The 22442-nt window shown below is 41.5% G+C and overlaps 1 protein-coding gene across 1 annotated transcript; it reads left to right on the forward strand.

Annotated features, from left to right (window-relative positions):
* The first annotated feature begins 9210 nt into the window (after nucleotides 1–9210).
* Nucleotides 9211–22058, forward strand: LOC140090193 (uncharacterized). The gene is made up of 5 exons (XM_072126543.1): nucleotides 9211–9382; nucleotides 18178–18371; nucleotides 19227–19444; nucleotides 19715–19904; nucleotides 21879–22058. Exons 1-5 carry the CDS (start codon nucleotides 9315–9317, stop codon nucleotides 21974–21976), a joined length of 768 nt encoding a protein of 255 aa, XP_071982644.1. The 5' UTR covers nucleotides 9211–9314; the 3' UTR covers nucleotides 21977–22058.
* The last annotated feature ends 384 nt before the right edge of the window (nucleotides 22059–22442 follow it).

Consider the following 22442-nt stretch of genomic DNA (forward strand, 5'->3'; position numbering starts at 1 on the left):
GTTTTGCCACTAACAACAATATGTGGCCTATGGGAGCCAATGTGGTCTTCACCTCCTCGTCTGCAGCTACCAAAGTGACTTAGTGGAAAAGCATGGGTAGAAGCTGTAGAGGAACCTAGATGGAGAAGACATCTTATAGCATTTTATGAACGTCCCGTCAGAACATCTGTGATGATGGACATGACCAGATACAGTGGTAAAGATCTACTAACTGTGCCTGACACTTGGGGCATGCTATGATCCTATCAGGTCTCATTCTGTAAATATTTCAAACATAATTAGCTAAATTTATGTTAAGGAGCCAATTAATATATATATAACGGAGTGTAATACATATGATAAGTGCAAGTATGCATATAACTATAGTGTCATACTGCATAATGCCTGCACTATAAAATACTCTGCTTTTTAAAGTGCTCAGTATCTCTCAAGTATCCTAAATTAATAAACTTGTAAATATATATCTGAATATCCAATATCAGAAAAACAAAGCCAGTCCAAACATGTAGTGTAATAAGGAAGTACATCTTTGATACTGTTTAAAAGGAGTTCTATAGTTTGCAAATAAAATAACAAAGGGATTGCCAACAAAATTAAAGTTTATATAGGGCAAACAAATGGCATAATAGGTTTATTTTAGATATATTGTACTTACATTCTTAATCTTGTTTATCTGCTTCCGTTAATTTACAGGTGACCCACCTGTAGCCACTTTGGGGTTTCTGCTGCCCTACCATACAGAGGTGCACCAGTCATGAGGAAAGTTGAGCCTCTCACCACCTGCAGCAAGATGGGGGCAGCATTAGAGGTGCAGTCACCTGCTACAAAGCAGGTTCTGACACTTAAAATGTCTCTTCTAGTGTATGGGGTTAAGTATGGCCGATTCTATAGCTCGTCTCAGGCAGCAGGTCCTGGGGCTAGTGGGCACTATGGCCAAATGGGGCCCGATGGGGGAAGGGAGGAACCAAAGCTCTATAACTTAATCTCAATTAAAGGGCATCTACCACCAGTATGAAGGACTGTATGCAAATGACTGTGAGGGGCTCGGGGTTCCATTGGTCTTAATGGAGCCTTGAGTGCCTCATTCTCATTTGCATACAGTCTTTCATCCTGTTGGTAGATGTCTTTTAAGTCTTGTGAGTAATCCAGCTATACAACTGATCAGACTATCAGACCACATAATCCATAACATCCTCTCACTCCATGACACACCATTGAGACCCAGATTTATTCATAATACCTTTTGTCCTTACATTTCAGCCAGCTGGGAACAAAATTCAGAACTTACTTAGGAGACAATGGAACCTACTGACTAAGCCATTTTCTCATATCCTTGAACCCAATCCTTCCATGCTGCAGGAGACCAAAAACTCAGGGACACAATAATGTGCAACACCCTCGCCGATGCAATGGCGAGGTAGTGTTTGCGAATACGTCCCACCTGCATGTAATCACATCAAACTACATGGTCCTGATAGGACATAGGGGTATTGCAGTGGTGAATCCTGCCTGGCAAGGCAGGAGTTAAGTGTTTTTGTATGATGCAAGATGCTATTGTCCAATGATCTGTGTTACATCCTGTCCTTTGTAAGCTGAGATGTGATTGGAGGAGCAGCCACCACCTGACCAAAAGGGAGGTAATAAAACTCCCTGGCCAGGAATGTTCTGGAGTCTATTCTAGTATGTCTATTTAGTGAGTGAGCGAGAAATCTCTGTCTAGCCCATACCAGAGCAGGAAGAGCCTAGCCCCTGCCTCTGAAGAGTGGAGTCTAAGACTCGAGTTAGTGTAGTGAGGAAAAGGGGTATCATCGTACCTTTAAAGGTGATACCTGAAGCCCTGCAGGACAAGCTGAAGCTTCCAACCAGGACACAGCTGCCTCCCAGCCTGCCCTCTACATCCAGGCTGGTGAACTATCTCCTGAGGCTCCCTCCAACTTGCATCTCAGCACTCCATCTACTTGTTAAAGGCACGTTGCTGCGGTTCCTGCCGGTTCAAATAAAGAACTGTAAGTTGTTTTCTTCAACTTCTGTCTCCGTCTGGTCCCTGCTAATACGGCTGCCTTCATCACCGGCACCCTGTCCACCACACAGAGACTCACACTCGGGACATTAAGGGGTTGCCCCAGGGAGATCCACTATAGCAGCCTCTCCCTCATCATTTCTTGCCAACACCACCCTGCTGGAGACCTGCCAGGCTGTAGGACAGCCCTCCGGTTCCCCCGTACCAAGCACCGTGACAATAGCGTGCTTAGGCCGCAACCGCCAGCCACTCCGGTACCGCGGGCCCCGGCTGTCTCCAGGCCTCACCTCAAGGGCTAGGCCCCGGTGGGGGATGTTGCAAGTGGCGTCACGAACAGGATTGATACTTCTGTGGCTTATTACGGCATTAAAGACTTTCCTTTATTAAAAAGACTGTGCTGCCTAACCCTGCTGCCATCCGGGTTTAGGCCCAAGTGATTGTGTGTTTCTGGATTGAACTGTGTTAATGCTGCCACGTGCTGTCGAGCGCCGCTCCAGCACTCAAGAGTTTAATCCCTGCAAGAACTGTACCAGCTCTGCTACATCCGGCGCCACCGCGCCTGAAGATTTTAGCTCAGAAACTGTGGCGCAGCAAGTAATTCCAGCCCGCCAAAACCTTCACTGGCGGGAAACCCAGATGACTCACAAAACTCCGCCCACGCGCGAATGGCGCGAACCCCGCCTCCTGTGGCGCAGGAAAAATTAGAGCCCGCCACAGCTCTTGGGGGGAAGGACTTGGACCACTGGCTCGCGGCGGACTTCCTGCCCCGCCTGAGAGAAGCAAGAACTCGTGCTGATCTTGGAGAGTGAGGTCGGCACCATGTGGGGTCCTCCGCCATTTCCCCCTGTGGAGCAGCCGGAGTTCTACGAAATAATGGAGACTATGGTCGTGGTCTCTGCCCAGCCGGTCCGGAGACCCTCCGCTGGACATCGGCTGCACCAAGGATTGACCCGGGCCTTCGTCACCAGGACGTGTTTTCAAACGGTGACGCAGCACCAGGTACCTCCCGGGCGGTTCCTCGTGCCTCTCCCGGCTACCATGCTGGTACCGCGGACCCACGTGGAGGCGCCACGTGGGGATGCCCCGACTCCTGTCGAGCCAACGCCTGGGCCTATTGCTGCCGCTCCACCTGCTCCGAGGCCTACCATTCCCGCTGTGCGGCCTGCCAGTCCCGCTGTGATGGTTCCTGATCCTCCAGCAGTTCCTGATCCTCCGGCACCTACCTGTCGCTCAAGGAGATCCGAGCCTGCCCCGGAGCCACGAGCCCCAGCACCGGCACCTCCGCAGCCTCAAGGAGAGTGCATCGAGTTCTCCATGCAGGAAGGACCTCGAGGACCATGGGCGGCTGGCGTAATCCGGATCCCCGACTCCGATGAGGACAGCTACCCACCGTATGACGACTGGTATGAGGACGACGAGTGGCCGGAATCCCCAAACACCTCTTCTTTCTCGGCTGCGGTGACCCACGTGAATGCCCCATCCACGGTGATCGTGAGTACGGCTCCCATTGCCATCCATGGGCCGGGCATGATCCAGGGCGCCACCCCCACCGTCTCCCCTGCCGGGAGCATTGCCAGGTCCCGCGGCTCTTCTGTGGGAGAAGACATCCCGGCTAGCGAACCTTGTCCGGAGGTTCCGTCTAGGCCCACATCTCCCCTTGCCGGATACCAATGGGGTGATGACCCGGCCCCGGAAGAACCGGAGCTGGAAGGAGCTGCGGCGCTGCCGCAGGTCCCTGTTTATTTCTTCCTGGACCCCTCCGTGGTCCCTGGCTCAGTTGAGCCCCCGGCTGGAACAGCCGACACCCCGGGCGACAGCGCTCCTCCCCCTGAAGGTCCGGAGGATGTTGCTGCACCTGCAGTACCCACTACTGCCACCGGGTGTCCCCAGCCGGCACCTACTCCCGCTGAGGATGCACAGGATTCCCTACTGACTTTGGATCCTGTCCCTGCTGAACCCAGCGAAGGTGCATCAGACTAACCCCTGAAGGGCTGTAGCCCTCTTCAGGTACTATGTCCATTGTACATATTATTTATTTCTGTCCTTACCCCAAAGAGCCAGAGACTTTCCTGAGACTCTTACCCTTATTTATCTCAGTCCAGAGATTATACATTGTCTTGTGCTATGATAGCACCCTTCCTCTGCCACAGCAGAGATTTCTTCAAAGGACTCTGTCCCTCTCCAAATAGAGGAGACCCTTCTGAGAGACTTTTGCCAGATACTCCAGGGGAAAGTTGCTATTGCTATTGACTACTATATTGCACTTAATGCCTTCCTTCTAGGTATGGACGTTATGCTTGCACTTTTTATGCCTTTTCTTTGCAGGAAAAGAGACATTTACTATCGTGCTACCCTGCGTAGCCTACCTCTGTAATGTTTGTAACGTTTTAAGATGTGTACCCATTGGGCTCCTAAGCCAATGTGAATTTACCACCTGTTTGCACACTGTCATATATGCCAGTAGTCTGCATTAACCCTTTCATAGGCTTTTCAGGTTGTAGTGTGGCTGTGTCGGACCGTCTTTTTGTGTAAAACACTGACCGCTACCTGATCCCTCAAACCGAGGTTTGCACATGGGGGTAGTCCGTAAACTGCGGGTCTTAAGGGGACCGGGGGTGTTACAGAGTTAGCACCTGGATGCCACCCATACATGGGTAAGGATGCCAGTCAGGAGGTACTCGTGTCACATATGCTAACGCAATGCAGATATACACACTATATAATTGCCGCCAGGGAAAAAGCGTTGATATAACAAATATACAGGCCTTGGTGCAAGGAGTGGATTACAGGACATGACACCACACCTTTCCTACTGTACAGTTCGGTTTAATGGCGTCAGCGACCAACTGTCATACAGCTACATGTTTTTGTCTTAGTCCGACACCAACCAAGGTGCCTGTCTCCAGGACCGTGGGCGGTTTGTCCCTACACCTCATATAGCCTGCACTTCCCAGAAGTGCCCGTATCCACCTCTGCCCCCTCAAGCCATCTGTAGTCAAGCCGAGGGCGGCTCTTTCAATTGCCCCCGGGGTATGCAACACCCTCGCCGATGCAATGGCGAGGTAGTGTTTGCGAATACGTCCCACCTGCATGTAATCACATCAAACTACATGGTCCTGATAGGACATAGGGGTATTGCAGTGGTGAATACTGCCTGGCAAGGCAGGAGTTAAGTGTTTTTGTATGATGCAAGATGCTATTGTCCAATGATCTGTGTTACATCCTGTCCTTTGTATGCTGAGATGTGATTGGAGGAGCAGCCACCACCTGACCAAAAGGGAGGTAATAAAACTCCCTGGCCAGGAATGTTCTGGAGTCTATTCTAGTATGTCTATTTAGTGAGTGAGCGAGAAATCTCTGTCTAGCCCATACCAGAGCAGGAAGAGCCTAGCCCCTGCCTCTGAAGAGTGGAGTCTAAGACTCGAGTTAGTGTAGTGAGGAAAAGGGGTATCATCCTACCTTTAAAGGTGATACCTGAAGCCCTGCAGGACAAGCTGAAGCTTCCAACCAGGACACAGCTGCCTCCCAGCCTGCCCTCTACATCCAGGCTGGTGAACTATCTCCTGAGGCTCCCTCCAACTTGCATCTCAGCACTCCATCTACCTGTTAAAGGCACGTTGCTGCGGTTCCTGACGGTTCAAATAAAGAACTGTAAGTTGTTTTCTTCAACTTCTGTCTCCGTCTGGTCCCTGCTAATACGGCTGCCTTCATCACCGGCACCCTGTCCACCACACAGAGACTCACACTCGGGACATTAAGGGGTTGCCCCAGGGAGATCCACTATAGCAGCCTCTCCCTCATCATTTCTTGCCAACACCACCCTGCTAAAGACCTGCCAGGCTGTAGGACAGCCCTCCGGTTCCCCCGTACCAAGCACCGTGACAATAGCGTGCTTAGGCCGCAACCGCCAGCCACTCCGGTACCGCGGGCCCCGGCTGTCTCCAGGCCTCACCTCAAGGGCTAGGCCCCGGTGGGGGATGTTGCAAATGCATGTGGACATATGCTGCAGTTTAAGAGTGTTTAGACAAAGCTTCCTCAATAATACATGCAAAGGTTTTGCACAACAAGATTGCAGGACATTGGGTCGTGTGGGTGCCGGGACTGGGCTGTGTTATCACAGCCCAGCCCCGAAGCTAACACCCAGGATCGGAAAAAAGCACAGATCCTGGGTGTTTAACCCCTTAGGCACTGCGGTCAATCATGAACCAAAGTGTCTAAGCTCCCTCTGCCACCCATCAGCACTTGTGATAAGTATCTAGATGCTTGTTGGCATAAGTATTGTAGTGCATTATATAAGAAATCAAATGATCTCATGTCAATGTCGACTTGTGGCACAATGTAATATAAAAAAAGGAAAAAAGGAAAATGCCGTTTTAGTAAAACAAAATAAAATGTAAAGAAAAAAAACACCATTCAGACACAAATAATTAGCGCCTTTAAGAAAAAAAAGAAAATCACACAAACTTTGCACCTCCACACCTAACAAATGAAGTAAAAACAATGGCAAAAGTGAGTTTTTGTAATCATCAAAAAATGATATTAAATTGCAATCAAAACCTTTATGAACCCCATATGTGTACAAATAAAATTTTGCAAAAAATAAGCCCTCAAGAATTGACAAAAAATTTCAGCAGTTATGGTACCTGGAACTACAGAAACAGAAAAACGGACACAGAGGACGGCGCCTCGGGTAATAAAGTCGGATACTTGAATCTTGTAGATGGTATAGAGCAGGGGTCCCCAAACTTTTTACCTAGGGGGCCGTTCACTGTCCCCCTCAAACCGTTGTTGGGCCGGACTAAAGTTTAAAAATAAATAGCGGTCCATGTGACCGCATCCGCAATACACTGGTACCCCCTCAATTAATTTTTTAACATACTGCACCACCTTGTGAACTATTTTATATATTGCCCCAATTAATTAATTAATTGGGCCAATTATTAAATATACTGGGACCCCTCTCCATTAATTATTGAATATGCCTCCCCCCATTAATTACTAGACTGCCCCTCATAATTAATTATTTCCTATACCCCCACCATTAATTATTTCCTATCCTGCCCCTCCCCCATTAATTAGTTCCTAAGCTGCCCCCACCATTAATTATTTCCTATGCTTCCCCTCATAATTATTTCCTATGTTGGCCCCAACATTAATTATTTCCTATACTGCCCTTCATAATTAATTATTTCCTATGCTGCCCTTTATAATTAATTATTTCCTATTCTGCCCCTCATAATTAATTATTTCCTAAGCTGCCCTTTATAATTAATTATTCCCTATACAGCCCCTTACAATTAATTATTTCCTATACTGCCCCTCATAATTAATTATTTCCTATGCTACCCCTCATAATTAATTATTTCCTAAGCTGCCCTTTATAATTAATTATTCCCTATGCTGCCCCTCATAATTAATTATTTCCTATACTGCCCCTCATAATTAATTATTTCCTATGCTACCCCTCATAATTAATTATTTCCTAAGCTGCCCTTTATAATTAATTATTCCCTATGCTGCCCCTCATAATTAATTATTTCCTATGCTGCCCCTCGTAATTCATTAATTTCCTATGCTGCCCCTCATAATTAATTATTCCCTATACTGCCCCTCATAATTAATTATTCCCTATACTGCCCCTCATAATTAATTATTTCCTATACTGCCCCTCATAATTAATTATTTCCTAAGCTGCCCCTCATAACTAACTATTGGCCCCCAGTCGCCACAATCTTTTTTGATAAAAAATAAAAACTGTCCTCTACTTACTTAAGTCTTCTATCTTCTTGCCGCGTCCGGGCAGGAAGGGGTGCGCGGCCGCGCGATGACGTCATCACCCGGCCGCGCAGCCTAGTTCATGGAGCGATGTGCGCCGGGGTTTTCTTCCGGCCACATCGCTCCAGTAATAGTGCTCGAGCGGCCGTTTCCGGCCGCATCAAGCACTATACAGTGACGGGCAGGAGCTTCCTGTCCGGACGGACGGAGGCTCCTGCCCGACTGTCGCAGGGCGTGGGGGACCGGCGCCGGTGCGCCAAGCGTCGGGGCCGGATCAAAATGGTCCGCGGGCCGCATGTGGCCCGCGGGCCGTAGTTTGGGGACCCCTGGTATAGAGGGTGCTCACCTTATGCGCAGCTTGGTGTTTTGCATAGATTCCCACTCCTGGGGGAAGGTCCTTGATGTTACCAATCCGGATTTAGCTCTCTCTGTGGAAAACCAGCAGCTCCCACAACTCTATGAACCCGAAACTAAAGGTTTCGGTAACAGCAAGTGTAAAACAGAAAAAATGTAAGAGTTTGCGTGGGGCGCTAAGGAAAAACCACTTGAGCCTTTGGTTATGGGAAACCTCCTTTGGGGTGATATAAACCACGGTCCAGTCGATGTAATTAAAAAAATTTAATTTATTTCGGATCTTACCGATCAATAAAGAGTAAAATGGTGGTACAAGTTGATGGTACAAGTTGATGGTACCTGGAAGGTGGCAATGCAAAAAGGGTTTTCCCCCCAAAAGTAAAGGTCATTTTAAGAAAAACTATACATTTGATATCACTGTATGTGTATTGACCCAGAGAAAAAGGATATTATGTTATTTTTGTCCGACAATATAGTCAGAAAATGTTTATTTAAAAACCTGCAGATTTGAGTTCTATTTTAAATTTACTGCATTGAAAATGTTAATAAGAGTCCACCAGTAGGGCATATGAATCCCAAAATTGTGCTACTAAAAACCACATTTTGTCCCACAAAATACATGACCCTATAGAGCTAAACAGAAGAATATAAAAGTTATTGCTTGTTGAAGGAATTGACAAAAAAATGAAAAATGGGCTGAACATTAATATGAAAACAAGTGCGGAGTTAAATAAATGGCAAATATAAGAAACATGACAACATAAGATAGTGTTTTAAATAGCAGGCACCTGCATAAACATTTAGTTCAGTTAACACTAGGTGGCAAAATAGTTGAATTTTCCTTGTGGTGATAGTTACTATAGCAACCACACACGCAAAGAAAGAAAATAATCCAGTGTTCATTTAAAACATTACATTTTTAGTAAAGCAAAATAAAAAAAACATTAACTTTGTCATATTATAATTGTCATTAATATTTTGTATACATTCATTTCAGAGGTTAAATCTGCTCGGCATTCTCATGTGCAGACAAGCAGTTGAACAGAGGAGCTGGTTGTGATAACAAATTCCTTTGTTTCTCCAGTTACTGTTACCAGGAAAACTACAGCAGGTTCTCCGTAATCTTTATTGTTACGTCTGTACTCCATCAACACTGTCTACAATAATGCCTATTATTTTACCACAACTACCTGAATCTCTATTTTCCAGCTATGACCCAAAATATATACCAGGGTAAGTAGAATGTTAGTATCATATATTACGTTTAGTAGTAGTATATTTTCCTGCATTACTTTTGTGACATTATTAGAGTGTCAAGAGTAACTTGGTGTTAGAAAATCAGAATTACAATGCCTATATATGCCTATACTAGTTTATTTCATGCATCCTCAGTTCGTGTCACATTTGGCCAGATTGTGAAACTATACTTTAGTTTTAGATCCAAACATATACTGTACAAATGTTTTCCATAAATTTGAATTTGTCCACTGCTTTATAGGATAGCTTAGATCTTATCAGGGTGGCACGGTGGCTGAGTGAGTAGCACTTCTGCCTTGCAGCACTGGGGTCCTGGGTTTGAATCCCATCCAGGTCAACATCTGTAAAGAGTTTGTATGTTCTCTCGTGTTTGCGTGGGTTTCCTCTGGGTACTCCGGTTTCCTCCGACACTCCAAAACATACTGTTAGGTTGTTTAGATTGTGAGCCCCATGGGGACAGGGACCAATTTGACATGCTTTGTGCAGCGCTGTGTAATCTGTAGGCGCTATATAAATAAAGAGTTATTACTGTTATCTGCAGTTATTAAAGAATATATATCAAAACAATTAAAAATAAATATCAAAAATTTCCAAAAAATGTATGAAGTTGATAGTGTTCTTATAAGGCTACATTCACGTGTGTGTTGTAGATTCCATTAAAACATCCAAGAAAGAGGGGGGTAATTTGTCTGGAGATTTGCACCTATCTATTTGGGGGGCTTGGCCTTGTTTTATTTATCTTAGAGGCACATGTTAAATCTGGCATATGAGTCTGTTGGGTGCACAAAAGTAGTCATTTTTGAGCAACTCTTTCTAATATTTTTCCTAAACCAGCATGGAAGTGGATGTTTTGTAGGCAACAATTTGTGACTTTTTGCAGCTGTTTCCTTTAAACATGATCATCTGGATTTCAGTGGTTAAGACGTTTGCATGCTCCACCTGCAACTCTATTCATTTTGTGAAAAGGGGCCCACCCTGTCAAGCAACAATTCCTTGGAACATATTTCACTATGATGCAAGGAGTCCCATCTTTGGCTCTTTGCTTGGTCTGTAAAATCTGGTCAGGACATGGCCCGTTTTTATCTGTGGTGCCAGTCTAGCTTTAGTAGATACTTTACTACTTGGGCAAATCCCTTTTAAAGTAAAGTCTGAAGGGTTGCCCTCAAAGAGTTAATTTAAGCAAAATAAACATTAGATACACCACTTTCCAAATTATTATGCAAATTATGTTTCTCTCTGATTTTCCTAAATGGTCGATGACAGTCAGTATAAAAAAGTCATCACCAGTTAGAGTATAAATCAAAACTCCAAATGATGACAGTATGTAAAAAAACACCTCAAAATACACAGTTCCAAATTATTATGCACAGCAGAGTTTTAAATCATTTTATAGGTTGTAAAAAAATGGTCATTTTTCAATTTGCAGCATTAGGAGGTCACATTCACTGAAATCAAAATATATTTCAATCAAAAACATCCTAAGAGGCCAAGTTACATGTTTGATATCACCCTCACAATTCTCACACCCATTGAACCTGTGAGTTTTCAGAGAGTTTCTACTTGAATTTCTTTGCATGATGTCAGAACCGCCCCCCCCCCCCAGAGCTATTGTTTCGATGTGAACTGCCTCCCATCCTCATAGATCTTTTAGACAGAAGGGGTGGTTTAGAAAACCAAAAGAGGGCTGGAACAGCTCTATTCGGACAAGGGTCTTCAAGAGGGTTAAAATGCTTTATTCCATAGTAGACGCGTTTCGGGCTAATCAGACCTTCTTCAAGTACAATTGGATAAAATAGGAGGTGATTTTCAGCGGCAGCGTAATCCGCCAAACCAAAGATCTTTTGCTTGATGACAAGGTTAGGGGTAGGGTTAAAGTTAGTGGGCTCATACATACATGAAGTGAAGTGCAACCCTGGATGGTCCAGATGGATGGAGAAGTGGGTGGTTGGTGGTTGACCACCATGTCCCAACAAATCTGGGACATCAGAGAGAGCTGGTAAGCCCCTTTAGGGTTCCTGAACTGTGAAAATTACCTCAGCAAAGTATATACAGTTTCTGACTGACCACCGTTTTTTTAAAACCTCTAACATGTTTTGGAACTGCTGTTCATATTAATTTGGAACTGTGCAGTTTTTTTTAATTTTGAAGAATATACTGTTATCATTGGGAGGTTTGTTCAATAAAATTCAATTTATACTCTAACGTGTGTTGACTTTTATTATACTGTACTGAGTGCCATTTGCATCGACCATTTAGGAAAATTAGAGATAAATATTATTTGCATAATAATTTGAATGTTCAAGTAATTATATAATATATAAATAATTAAAAAAGAACTGCTGCATACGTCAAAGGTCTACTATAAAAATTTATTTTTTTGCTAGGTAATGCTAGCATTAAGAGTCTCCCCACAACTCCAATTTACAGCCTATGCAAAATTGTACTGCTTTGTAAATTACCTCTTTTAGTCTATGATTCCTTTGAACACATGGAGGGCTATCTTTAGTCTTGGTTCTATTACTTTCTACACATTTTTTATGTAATGAATAATGGAGGAATGACAAAAGGTTGACAAAACATTTACCGATACTGAATTGATGGTCTTCCATATAGTAAAAGTATTTGTTTTGTTTGTGTGCTTCCTGTGAACTAAGCCTGCAAAGCTTTGAGATGAGTTAGTACTTTCACCAAAAGGCAATGGTAGAAATCCATTTATGTTTAGTCTACAACTTGGTAGGATATCGTCAAGTTCTCCCCACCTCAGAACACCCCCTCTGCTGTGAGTTTTTTTTAAACGCTTTATTAAAACAATCAAATTAACATACATAATAATATCCACATATTTATGTATCATTCTGAAATACCAATTAAAGAACACCCCCCCTCCCCATTCCACCCTAATGGGGGTTTGAAATGGGCAGAGCAAGCCCGCGAGAGACAGAGAAAAGAAAATACAACAACATTTTACTAAATAACAAACCCTTATCAAAAATCTACACACCAAACCCTTTTCTATTTCTCTACAATCCCCCCTCTCTCCGCAATAAGTTTCTCATATTTTTTACATTTCTGTACTTCTGCCAGAAATTCTTCGCAGGATGGGGTCTCCGCACTACCCTACTTTCTTGCAACAATCAACCTGGCTAAAAAATGGACTTTATAAACAACCAACCTTTTCCTCCCCTCTTCTTCCCTCAGCTGTGAGTTAATGCCCAATGTTTATGGATACAAGTAACTGAATCCAGATGCCTGGTGCTTGAGATCAATCACAACATGAAGGATGTTCTGAGGCAGAGAGAGCTTGACTTCAGTGCTTGGTTCACCTCTGTGTTTTTATACAACCAATTCGCCAGAGCACTGGGCCATGAAAGAAACATGATTTGGAAGGTGTTAATCTACGTGGCAACTTACTGTTTGCAGTTCATTTGGCCATATTCTGCTGACAGGTTCCTTTCAACCCCTTATTGCCACACCTGTTTTCCACGTTAATGCCCAGGCCAGTTTTCGTATTTTTGTCAATTTCTTCTACAAGCTCTAACTTTTATATATTTCTGTCACTATAGCTGTATAGGGTCTTGTTCTCTGCAGGATTAAATTAAGTTTTAATAGTACAATTTTGGGTTTCATATGTCCTACCGGTGAACGTTAGTAACCTTTTCTGTGCAGTATAAAAATAAAAAATAACACACATTTAATGCCATTTTTTCTGATAAAAATGTTCTTCCTATAACATAACTCTGGGTCAATACACAGCGATACAAATTGGCTATTTAAAAAAATAAACAAATAAATAAACAAAATTGCCAAACAACCAAAACAAATGTTTTCCTCCAAAAGAATGCCACACCTAAATAACTCATTGGAGCTGAGTTGTAATACTATATAAAAATCATATTTGGGTGTGGTATAATTTCTCTATGAAAGGAGTCATATTTTTTATCTAACAAAACCATTTTAGGAAATGAGCTGTAAGTTATTTCTGTCACTCAGTATTTACCATTTTAATATGAATTATTTTTTGTTTCTTTTTTTAACACTTCATTATAGCAATATTGTAGACACAGGATGTAAGGACATTTTAGTCTACTTGATGGCCTTACTATGAGTAGTTACTCTAACAATGACGGTTTTTATATGACTAGACCCCTGGAGTAAAATGAGCTGTGAGTCATCATGAGCAAGCTAAAAGCCACTCAAGCATAGGTGAAAACATATATTTATTACATATACAAGGTCTCTCTAAGAAAAAATGTTCAGAGAAAACAGTTTGGTAATTTTGTTCAGTCAAAAAAGGAAAAGAGGTTGAGTACTATAAATGTCGTGAGAAAAACGCTGACCTTATCCATATGTTTTGGAATTGTAGTGCCATTATGCAATTCTGGGAAAGAATATGTGACAAGATATGTGAGATTTTGCATATTATTATACCACCCAATCCAGATGTTATTATTTAGAGCAATGTGAAGGATATAAAAGGTACAAAGCATCAAATTAATTGGGTAATCAGAGCTATATTGATTGCAAGATATATTATTGTCAGGAAATGGATATCTTAGATTCTCCCAAATTTGAAAGACTGGGATATAATTAGGAGAAATTTAAAAGTAATTAAAAAATCAAATATGCCGATATGGGGAAAATTCTGACATGGAAAAAGAGAGGATTATTAATTTGAGAGTAAGTGTATGCTGGCCGTATTTCCTATTAGCCCCCCCCCCCTTTATTTTATTTCCCGGACCGGCTGGCTGCTGGGAGGTGGGTGGGTGTTATTTGGGGTAAAATGAAAATCAATAATGTGTGTTTGTAATTTTCCAGTATATGGCTGCATTCACGCGAAGGTATGGGGCATGTTTATACAACCGACGTATATACGGAGTATATGCGTCCCCCATACACTTCTATGGGCTCACGGCCCTGTACAGGAGTGGGGCAGCATACCACTCCGTTGTCCGTAGAAAGATAGGACATGTCCTATCTCTCTACGTAATATGGCGCGGTGCGCTGTATATTCCTATGGAGAGGGTCGGGGTGAGCTGCGCTCATCCCCTGCTTCTCTCCGCAGAGCCAATGTATGAATGTAGCCTGTAATTTTATTGATTTTGAAATGAAAAGAATTATTTTAAAAAAAAGCTACCATAAATGCCATTCACACATAGGTGAAAACACATTTATTACACATACAAGGTCATTCTAAGAAAAAAATGTTCAGAGTAAAAAGTTTGGTGATTCTGTTCAGCCAGTAGACTCGAGGGAATCATATTTCACTATGACCGAGCACAGTTGTGTGGTGGCAGCCACTGTCCCATTTCAGGAATTTTTTTGCAGTCTGTGTCTCTATAGGGGATTATCAGCTGCACTGCATTAAAAAAGAGCAAATGGGGTTGAAAATTGTTCAGAATTACATACATTTTGAATTTGTAAACTCCTATTTACAGTGATATCAGGGCCCATGATTCTAACAAATCATGATTTAAAAGTCAGCAGATACTAAGAATTTTGTGGCCCCTGACTGACAAGAATTTTACCTCCCCCACACATAAGTTTCATACTTGTACTATTATGCATATATAGTTCCCTGAAATTAATTATACCGAGTACCATACCATACCTAATTTATTTTACATAGCTCACCCATAGCTTTTTTTTTTCATGCGCTGTGTGCTGTGAGACAACATGTGTTCACCGGTCCATGACTTGGCACCATATCTGGGGAGAAATATCCACTGCAAGTTGTTCGGCCAGATATACATTCATATGCATACAGCCTTACAGTGCAGCAAATTGAGGATAAACTTAAATCAGTTGGTCTGTAGTATTCCAGAAAATGTAAGATAAGTTACAAGGCAACAGCGTAAATGTGTGATTAATTGCAACAGACTGGGATGTGGCCATACAAAAAGTATGTTAGAAATATTTGAACATCATACATCAGTATGATGTATGGTATATGGCCAAAATATAGGAAATACATTTTTAATTACATCTAAACCTAAAGATTGTGATTCTCATGCACCATGGGTAGCACCAATAAATAAATCATCTTTAGTGGGCTTCCAAAAAAAAGTAAACAAAATCCTGATTTTTTGCAAGAAAGGTGGAATTCTATTTTATTCCATGTAATAAATGAGCATGAATGCAATGAGAGAGAATAATATATTCTCTCTCTTTTTGCATATATACTAATATATGGTTAAACTGACAACTTTTTAAAATTTGATTCAAGTGATTAAAAAATCACTGGTCAAATTCCGCAGACCACAGACCAACTCATCGTAGTGGGCGTGAGTCATTGCACAGCTGCCATGGAATCTGACAAACACACAGTGCCGTTTCGATGGACTGTAGAAATTTGTGTACAACCAACCTCACTTTTATAACTATTTATAACTATTGTTTTCAGTAATGATATAGAAAGTTTGATAAAAAAAAAGTTTCTTGAAGTTCATTAAATTTCAGTGGATTATATCATAACAGAATTGTTTTGGTTTATTGGTTTATAAAGGCTACCGCCTTTAGTAAAATAGCCATTGCCATACAAACATTTCCAATATTTTTCAAACCCTTTTATTTGCTTATATTTCTTAAGGCCACAGTTCGAAGATGATGTCCCTTTACTTTTGAGCAGAACTAAAATTGGTTTTGTGGTGATGAGATGGTAGACATGTCTGCCCTCCATATGAAGTCGGTACTACTGGAAAATGCATCAGAGAATACCACCTCTATCGGAGCTTGAGCAGACCATTGTATGCTCCCAATTGAAGAGTAAATCTATCTGTCTACGGGAGTAGGCACTGTGTCTAGGGGAGAAATTTGTGTAATCTCTTCAGTGGTATGGTGGATTCACATATATCAAACAGGTTGTTCTACCATATGAACTAGTTGATTGTGTAGTTACTGTGTGGGGATTATGAGGTGGTGTTTTTTTAAGGAAAGGACTCTGTTTCCTGTTTGGTGTATATACGTTTACTAGTGTATAATCTAAGTTGTTTGTTAACAATAATATAGCAGCTTTGTGGGTCTATCACCGTGTTGTAAATCGTGACTGCTATTTGGCTACAAGAACTCCCCTTTTTTCTTTGTAAAGGTGGACATAATTGTACCCCATGGTCTTTAAACTGCTGTGGAATATGATTCAGCTGTATGACGAAAGATTTATTAAAGGTGTTGTATTGTTGAGATCCACAACAAGCATTTACAATATCCTACACTTGGCCTATAACTTATTAGACATACACTAGTACAGTGGTGGCGAACCTATGGCACGGGTGCCGGAGATGGCACTCAGAGCCCTCTTTCTGGGCACCCGGGCCACCACCAAAGAAGACTCAAGAAGTATTCCCTGGCAGCCCAGGACTTGTCACGCTCAATGCTATTATTTAACAACAGCGCTGCCTGGGACTACAGGTAGAGTGGGAAGGTGTGGACAGATAAGAATTATCATTGTAGCTCCTTCTCCAAACAAAAATATTCTTCCCGTTTTGGGGACCTTGAATTAGTCCTCCCTCTATCTACTGTGTCCTCAGAACACTGATACTATTGAAAGTTACAGCAGAGCAGGGAACAATGAGTTAGGTAATAAATTGCCATATTGGCACTTTGTGATAAATAGTTGGATTTGGGTTGTAGTTTGGGCACTTGGTCTCTAAAAGGTTTGCCATCACTGCACTAGTATAAAGAATGTATTTCCAAGAAGAAACTGTATTGCCTTTGCAGACCACCTTTACAGGTGTAAAGAGGCTTGAAGGTCATTCATGCTTTGCCGTAAATTCTTAGACAAACACATGCAAATCAGTTTTCCAGGGTGGGAAAAGAAAAACTATGCCTTATTGTCTTTGAAAGGTACATAATTAACATCAACGTCTGACTTAAAGAAGACCTGTCACCAGATTTTGACCACTCCCCATATCACCTAAAATTAGCTGCCAGTGGGGCACTGAACCTAAATTACATATGTTTTATGATATGCAAATTAGCTTTTATGAAACTCCTTAGAGAGGAGAAGAGTCAGAGATACCAGAGAACCACACCCCATTATTGTGACTGACAGCTCTGTGTTTCTTCAAATCACTGCTCTGCCTTGTACTTAGGGACCGGCTGCTAATATTCAATGTGATCAGATACATGCATGGGGTACAGTTTGCTATTATTAAGAGGCTATGTACCTGATGTCACTCTGGTCACATGACAGGGCATAATGGTGGCATAAGGTATGGGGAGGAGTAGATGGGAGGGGCCTGCTGAGCAGGACATGCTCCCTTTGATTCCAGGTAATATAAGATAAAAGGTAATTTATAGAGATGTAAGGGAAACAATTTTTAGATAAAAGAAGGGTGTCAGTTAGTTAATAGGGCTCTATAGGAACCCGTCACTAGCTGTATATGTGCAAATTAGTGACAGATGAAATAATAGTTATGTAGGGGGAGATTTATCATATTCTGAGGCTCTGAGCGCCGGCTTATGATAGAGTGGCACATGCCACGCTGCCACAGCAAACACATCATGATTCTTTTCCGAAAGTGCACAGATAAGGGCAGGAACCCCCTGTGCCTGCCTACTCTGCTGGTGGCTGTGCCCCTTCACATATCTTTAATAATCAAAAATTTTTGCATCGCAGTAAAATTTGTGATGACTAAGTGTCCCCCATACTTTTCTTTTGGAAAATGGAAAACTATTTTGGATAAGCAGTGTGTTTGTAATGGTAGTCTGACAAGGACATAATGGGAAATATAAATTCTTGCTTTCCTTGCTCACCTTTACTTGTTTTCCTTCAGTTACATTGGCTACACTCCAAAACTTCGTAGTCAACAAGGTAAAATATATGGCAATGCTACTCTAAGATCGTCCAACTATGAACCTGGCCGGCACACATATGAAGGCAATCATAATCCTTGCTTTAACATAGAGATAGGAGACAACATTTCTAATTTTTCAAGAGGAGATGCCGAAAACTGGAACAATAAGCAAGGTACGTTTCACTGTACAGTATAAATATACATTAAACATGTTTGGCCCAGTTTAGCACAGGTCCAACACAGGTATAAACTAGGCCTTTCAGTTGTTTTGATATTGAAATATTGATTTTCAATATAAATTCTGTATTTCTTGCAATTTTCAAGGCCTCGTCTTGCTGTCAGGCCCCCTGCACACAAATGTGAAATGGGGACCGTACCACACGTCCCCATTTACTTCTATGGGCTCTTGCCCACTGTCATGGATTACACGGCCCAAGGAACAGTTTCCGGCTTGAGAATCTTGAGAAGGAAACTGCAATGTTCTGGACCCCTGAAGGGTACACAAGGTCACTTAGTTATCCTTTTATAGACACTCCCAGAACGCACGGGTTCTGAGAGGTGCAGGAAGTGATTTAAAGTTGTCCACACAACTTCTGGCACAACTTTATGGCACAACAATAAATCACAGCCCTGAATGACTGTAAGATCCCTCTCACTAGCCTCAGTGAGACAGAATCTTATCAAACTAATGAAAAAGCCACCACCAGTTCTCCTTTAATATAAGCCCGGTCCCTAACGGGATTCTATAGGGTGAGGAACCATATATAGGGGAGGAGTCATGGTACCTCCTACCTGGTATTAGTATAGTCTTTGGGAAGCCTAAAAGTGATCTAAATTCGGCCCTATTTGAGGTCCGAAATCTTGAATATTTTCTGTAAGTCTATAACACAGAAGCATATATCATCATATATAATTGGTTCCTCACACTGGGCTACATTTTGTTTGCTTTATATTATAAATACAACAAAGGCACCAATCATATTTAGTAGGAAATTGTGTATTCTGATATTTCCTTTTCTCAATCCAAGGATATTTTTATCCATCAAGTGGGAAGTATTTTTATACTCGAACAAAGCACACTTATGACGGAAGTCCTCAAACCTCATCTGCCATAAAAGCAATAGAGGAAATAAAGAATGAACTGGGTACACCTGCAAAATGTACTTCATCTGACATGGAGAGATGGCCTTCACTGAAAAACAGTACCCTTATGGAGAGGTCACCATATAATAGGAGAACTGAGCAGGTTTGTTCTTGCACTACTTCTTTAATTTGTATAAGTAATTTATATGCATATATGTTTATGTGATAAATGGATGAGATTATTACAGCTACATATTGCACATTAGACTTTTCACCAAGAAAGACCGATATCAAAATGTCTACCAGAAGAATTTCCAATAATGTAAATTTGACTAAAACTGACAATAAAAAAAAATAAACACTATATAAATAATCTATTATTCTATGTAATCTATTGTCATAGTCAGTCATGCATGTGTTATGCTTTGTAAAGACAGGTGAAAGGACACATGTTTCCTCTTCCAAAAATGAAAAAATGAAGAAAATCTTCACAGAAGATTTCATAGAAAACAATCATTCTGCAAAGTTATCTAATACAAGTGATTATCTACAAAGAAGACAAGGAAAATTAATATACAGAATTAACAGTGGTCTTCTCCCCAATTATTCAGGATATACACCGGGTACAGTAGCATTTCTTTTCAATGTAGATCTATATGAAGGATTTATATGTTGGTAATCGTGTAGGAAATCCTTGTTTAATGCAGGTACATATCTAATAAGTTTTCAGGGACAGGTGGAATGCTCTGGTATTTTGACACTACCTCAGGCACCATAGCAGTGGAACATTTTTGGCAAATATTTAATTCTACCATTTCAGCTGCTTTTGTTGAACATTTTCACAGTAATACATTTACACATTTTAAACTGTACTTTCATGTTTATTGACCATAAACTGTACTTTCATAAAACTTTAGACATTTCAAAGTACCTATTCTGTGTAGCAGACATCTGTATCCGCAACCCTGAATACATTCAACTCTGCTACATACACAGAGAGATCACTGTCACATGACCTCCTCCTCTATGAGCAGGGAGCAGTAGCCCCTACCCTCCTATGAGGCTGTAGATTTGTTAAATAGACAGATTCACAGGGCTTGTCAGCATAGGCAGAGGAAGAACCTCCGTTAGCACTGAGATAATATGAGGGTTATATAAAGTAAACTGTTGGATATAGGTAACACATATAATAGGCAAAGTTGTTTTATATCCCAAGAGCTATTGATTTGTGGAAAAAAATTTGTTCTTTAAAAAGTAAATTCAATATAAAAAAATTCTGAAACATATAGTTCAGGTCAATTTATTGTAATATTCTAATATACTTTATCTTTTGAATGAGGCTCATTTAGTAAGAAATAGCTCTATAACTGTCGCTATGCATACTCGAAGTAGCTGTTGTTATAAAAGTGTATACAGCAGTCAGGAGACTGGTACAGATTGGAGGCCACTGTATGTACTGTACAAATCTATAAATGTAGCTGCTCAGCATCTCCTCCATTACCCCCCCTGGGACACTAACCAATTAGCCGGCTAGGAAGGAGACTGAGCAAACCAAGTTATTGAAATCTCAAAAGCTATAGAACATATTCACAGATCAAGTGAGGATTAAGACTGCTGTGGGCCTTGAGCTGTATTAATATTATAGCCCCTACAAGTATGGAATTCACTTCCTACATATGGTACTCTTATCAAGCTTCTTGGGAAATGGAGGATGCGTCTCTTCTTTTAGCATCCGTGGTTGATCCAGTTCACAGTGGGTAATGATTATCCTCACCTGGTGCACAGGAAAAGCCTCAAACTACTACAGGCTGCTACAGCAACTTCAAATGGAAAGAGGGTCCGGCACTTCCCATTTAGGTGAAGAAATCCTTTTCTGTATTGGTACATTGTAATATTGGCAATCAACGCACTTCGGCGTATAGCCTTAGTCATGATCATGACTAAGGCTATACCCCGAAACGCGTTGATCGCTAATATTACAATGTACCTGAATTTGTGATCAGTATGTTGGATTTCAACCAATAAAGAAAAGGATTTATCCACCTAAATCATGAGTGCCGTGCATTTGAAGATGCATCTCTTTTGCCTGCTTTCAAACTGCAGTTTCAGGACCTTTAGAGGACCTTCAAAGGTCCTGAAATGGCTTTTATGTATACGTGTATTGCGAGCAGGAACAGGTGTATGAAGATTCCATGGGTGAAGGTCCTTCTTAGTATAAAATTTGGTTTGGTGGCTATGGGCCCCCTAGAAGGCTTTGGCCCCAGGCTACCACACTAACTGCCTATATTCTAATCCACTACTGTCACAGATAGACAAGGCATTGATTTGCATAATGAATTGTATTATGAATTTATGACTAGCCATTACCAGAGAAAAAGAATAGGGGTGATTTGCCCTTTCAGTTTCTAGTGGGCCCTCCATTATAACATAACATGATAAAGATGAGCTTGGTAGTGGGTAGGTCTTTGTGTGTACAGGGAGTACATGAATAAATCATCCTGCTGTGAGTCAATAAGTTATTTTTTTCAAGCTGTAACCCTTTATATGGAAAAACATTATGTATAAAAATAGTAATACTTTTCTTTTTGTTGACATAGGACAAATGTTTTCTATAGGCTCCACATGGGGAAAGAGCAGTCTGAATGCCATAGAAAAGCTGCATAAGCAACAATTTCAATGGACCTCTCTCTTCTGAATTTACCATACAGGGGTTAACTGAAGATATACCTGTAATATAAAAATGATCAAATAAGTGAAATAAAATGTATTCTATATAACTATGGCTCTTTTATTTTCATATTTTATTTTCTTATCAAAGATAAGTGGTGTTATATAATATATTGCATTAGGCAAAATCCTGCAGCAGATTACTTTCAGATTTTAGACACAGCAAGCAGGAGGATCTTGTGCAGGAACAATATACAAGCTCAATCTATTAGTGGTTCCTAGCTATAAAGTTCATTATTGCAGGTTAATATACGGTACATAAAATATGATAGACAGTAGATGGCAATGATATAATGACAATGGGCTCCTTTATCTTCTTTACTCCTGTGTAACTGCACAGGTTGAGCTAATGATAATGTCCACCACTGGACCAATTACTTAAAATTATTAGGCATGCCCCCCCCCTCCCTGCAGAGCAAAGGATGACATCAGCT

Source organism: Engystomops pustulosus, chromosome 1 (assembly GCF_040894005.1).
Source record: "Engystomops pustulosus chromosome 1, aEngPut4.maternal, whole genome shotgun sequence".
Taxonomy (NCBI): domain Eukaryota; kingdom Metazoa; phylum Chordata; class Amphibia; order Anura; family Leptodactylidae; genus Engystomops; species Engystomops pustulosus.

Excerpts from the sequence above, each read along its gene's own strand:
- LOC140090193 (XM_072126543.1), top strand. The coding sequence starts at position 9,315 with ATGCCTATTATTTTACCACAACTACCTGAATCTCTATTTTCCAGCTAT. Across the intron at positions 9,383-18,177 it reads GACCCAAAATATATACCAGG|TTACATTGGCTACACTCCAA; the intron begins GTAAGTAGAATG and ends GTTTTCCTTCAG. Across the intron at positions 19,905-21,878 it reads TTATTCAGGATATACACCGG|GACAAATGTTTTCTATAGGC; the intron begins GTACAGTAGCAT and ends TTGTTGACATAG.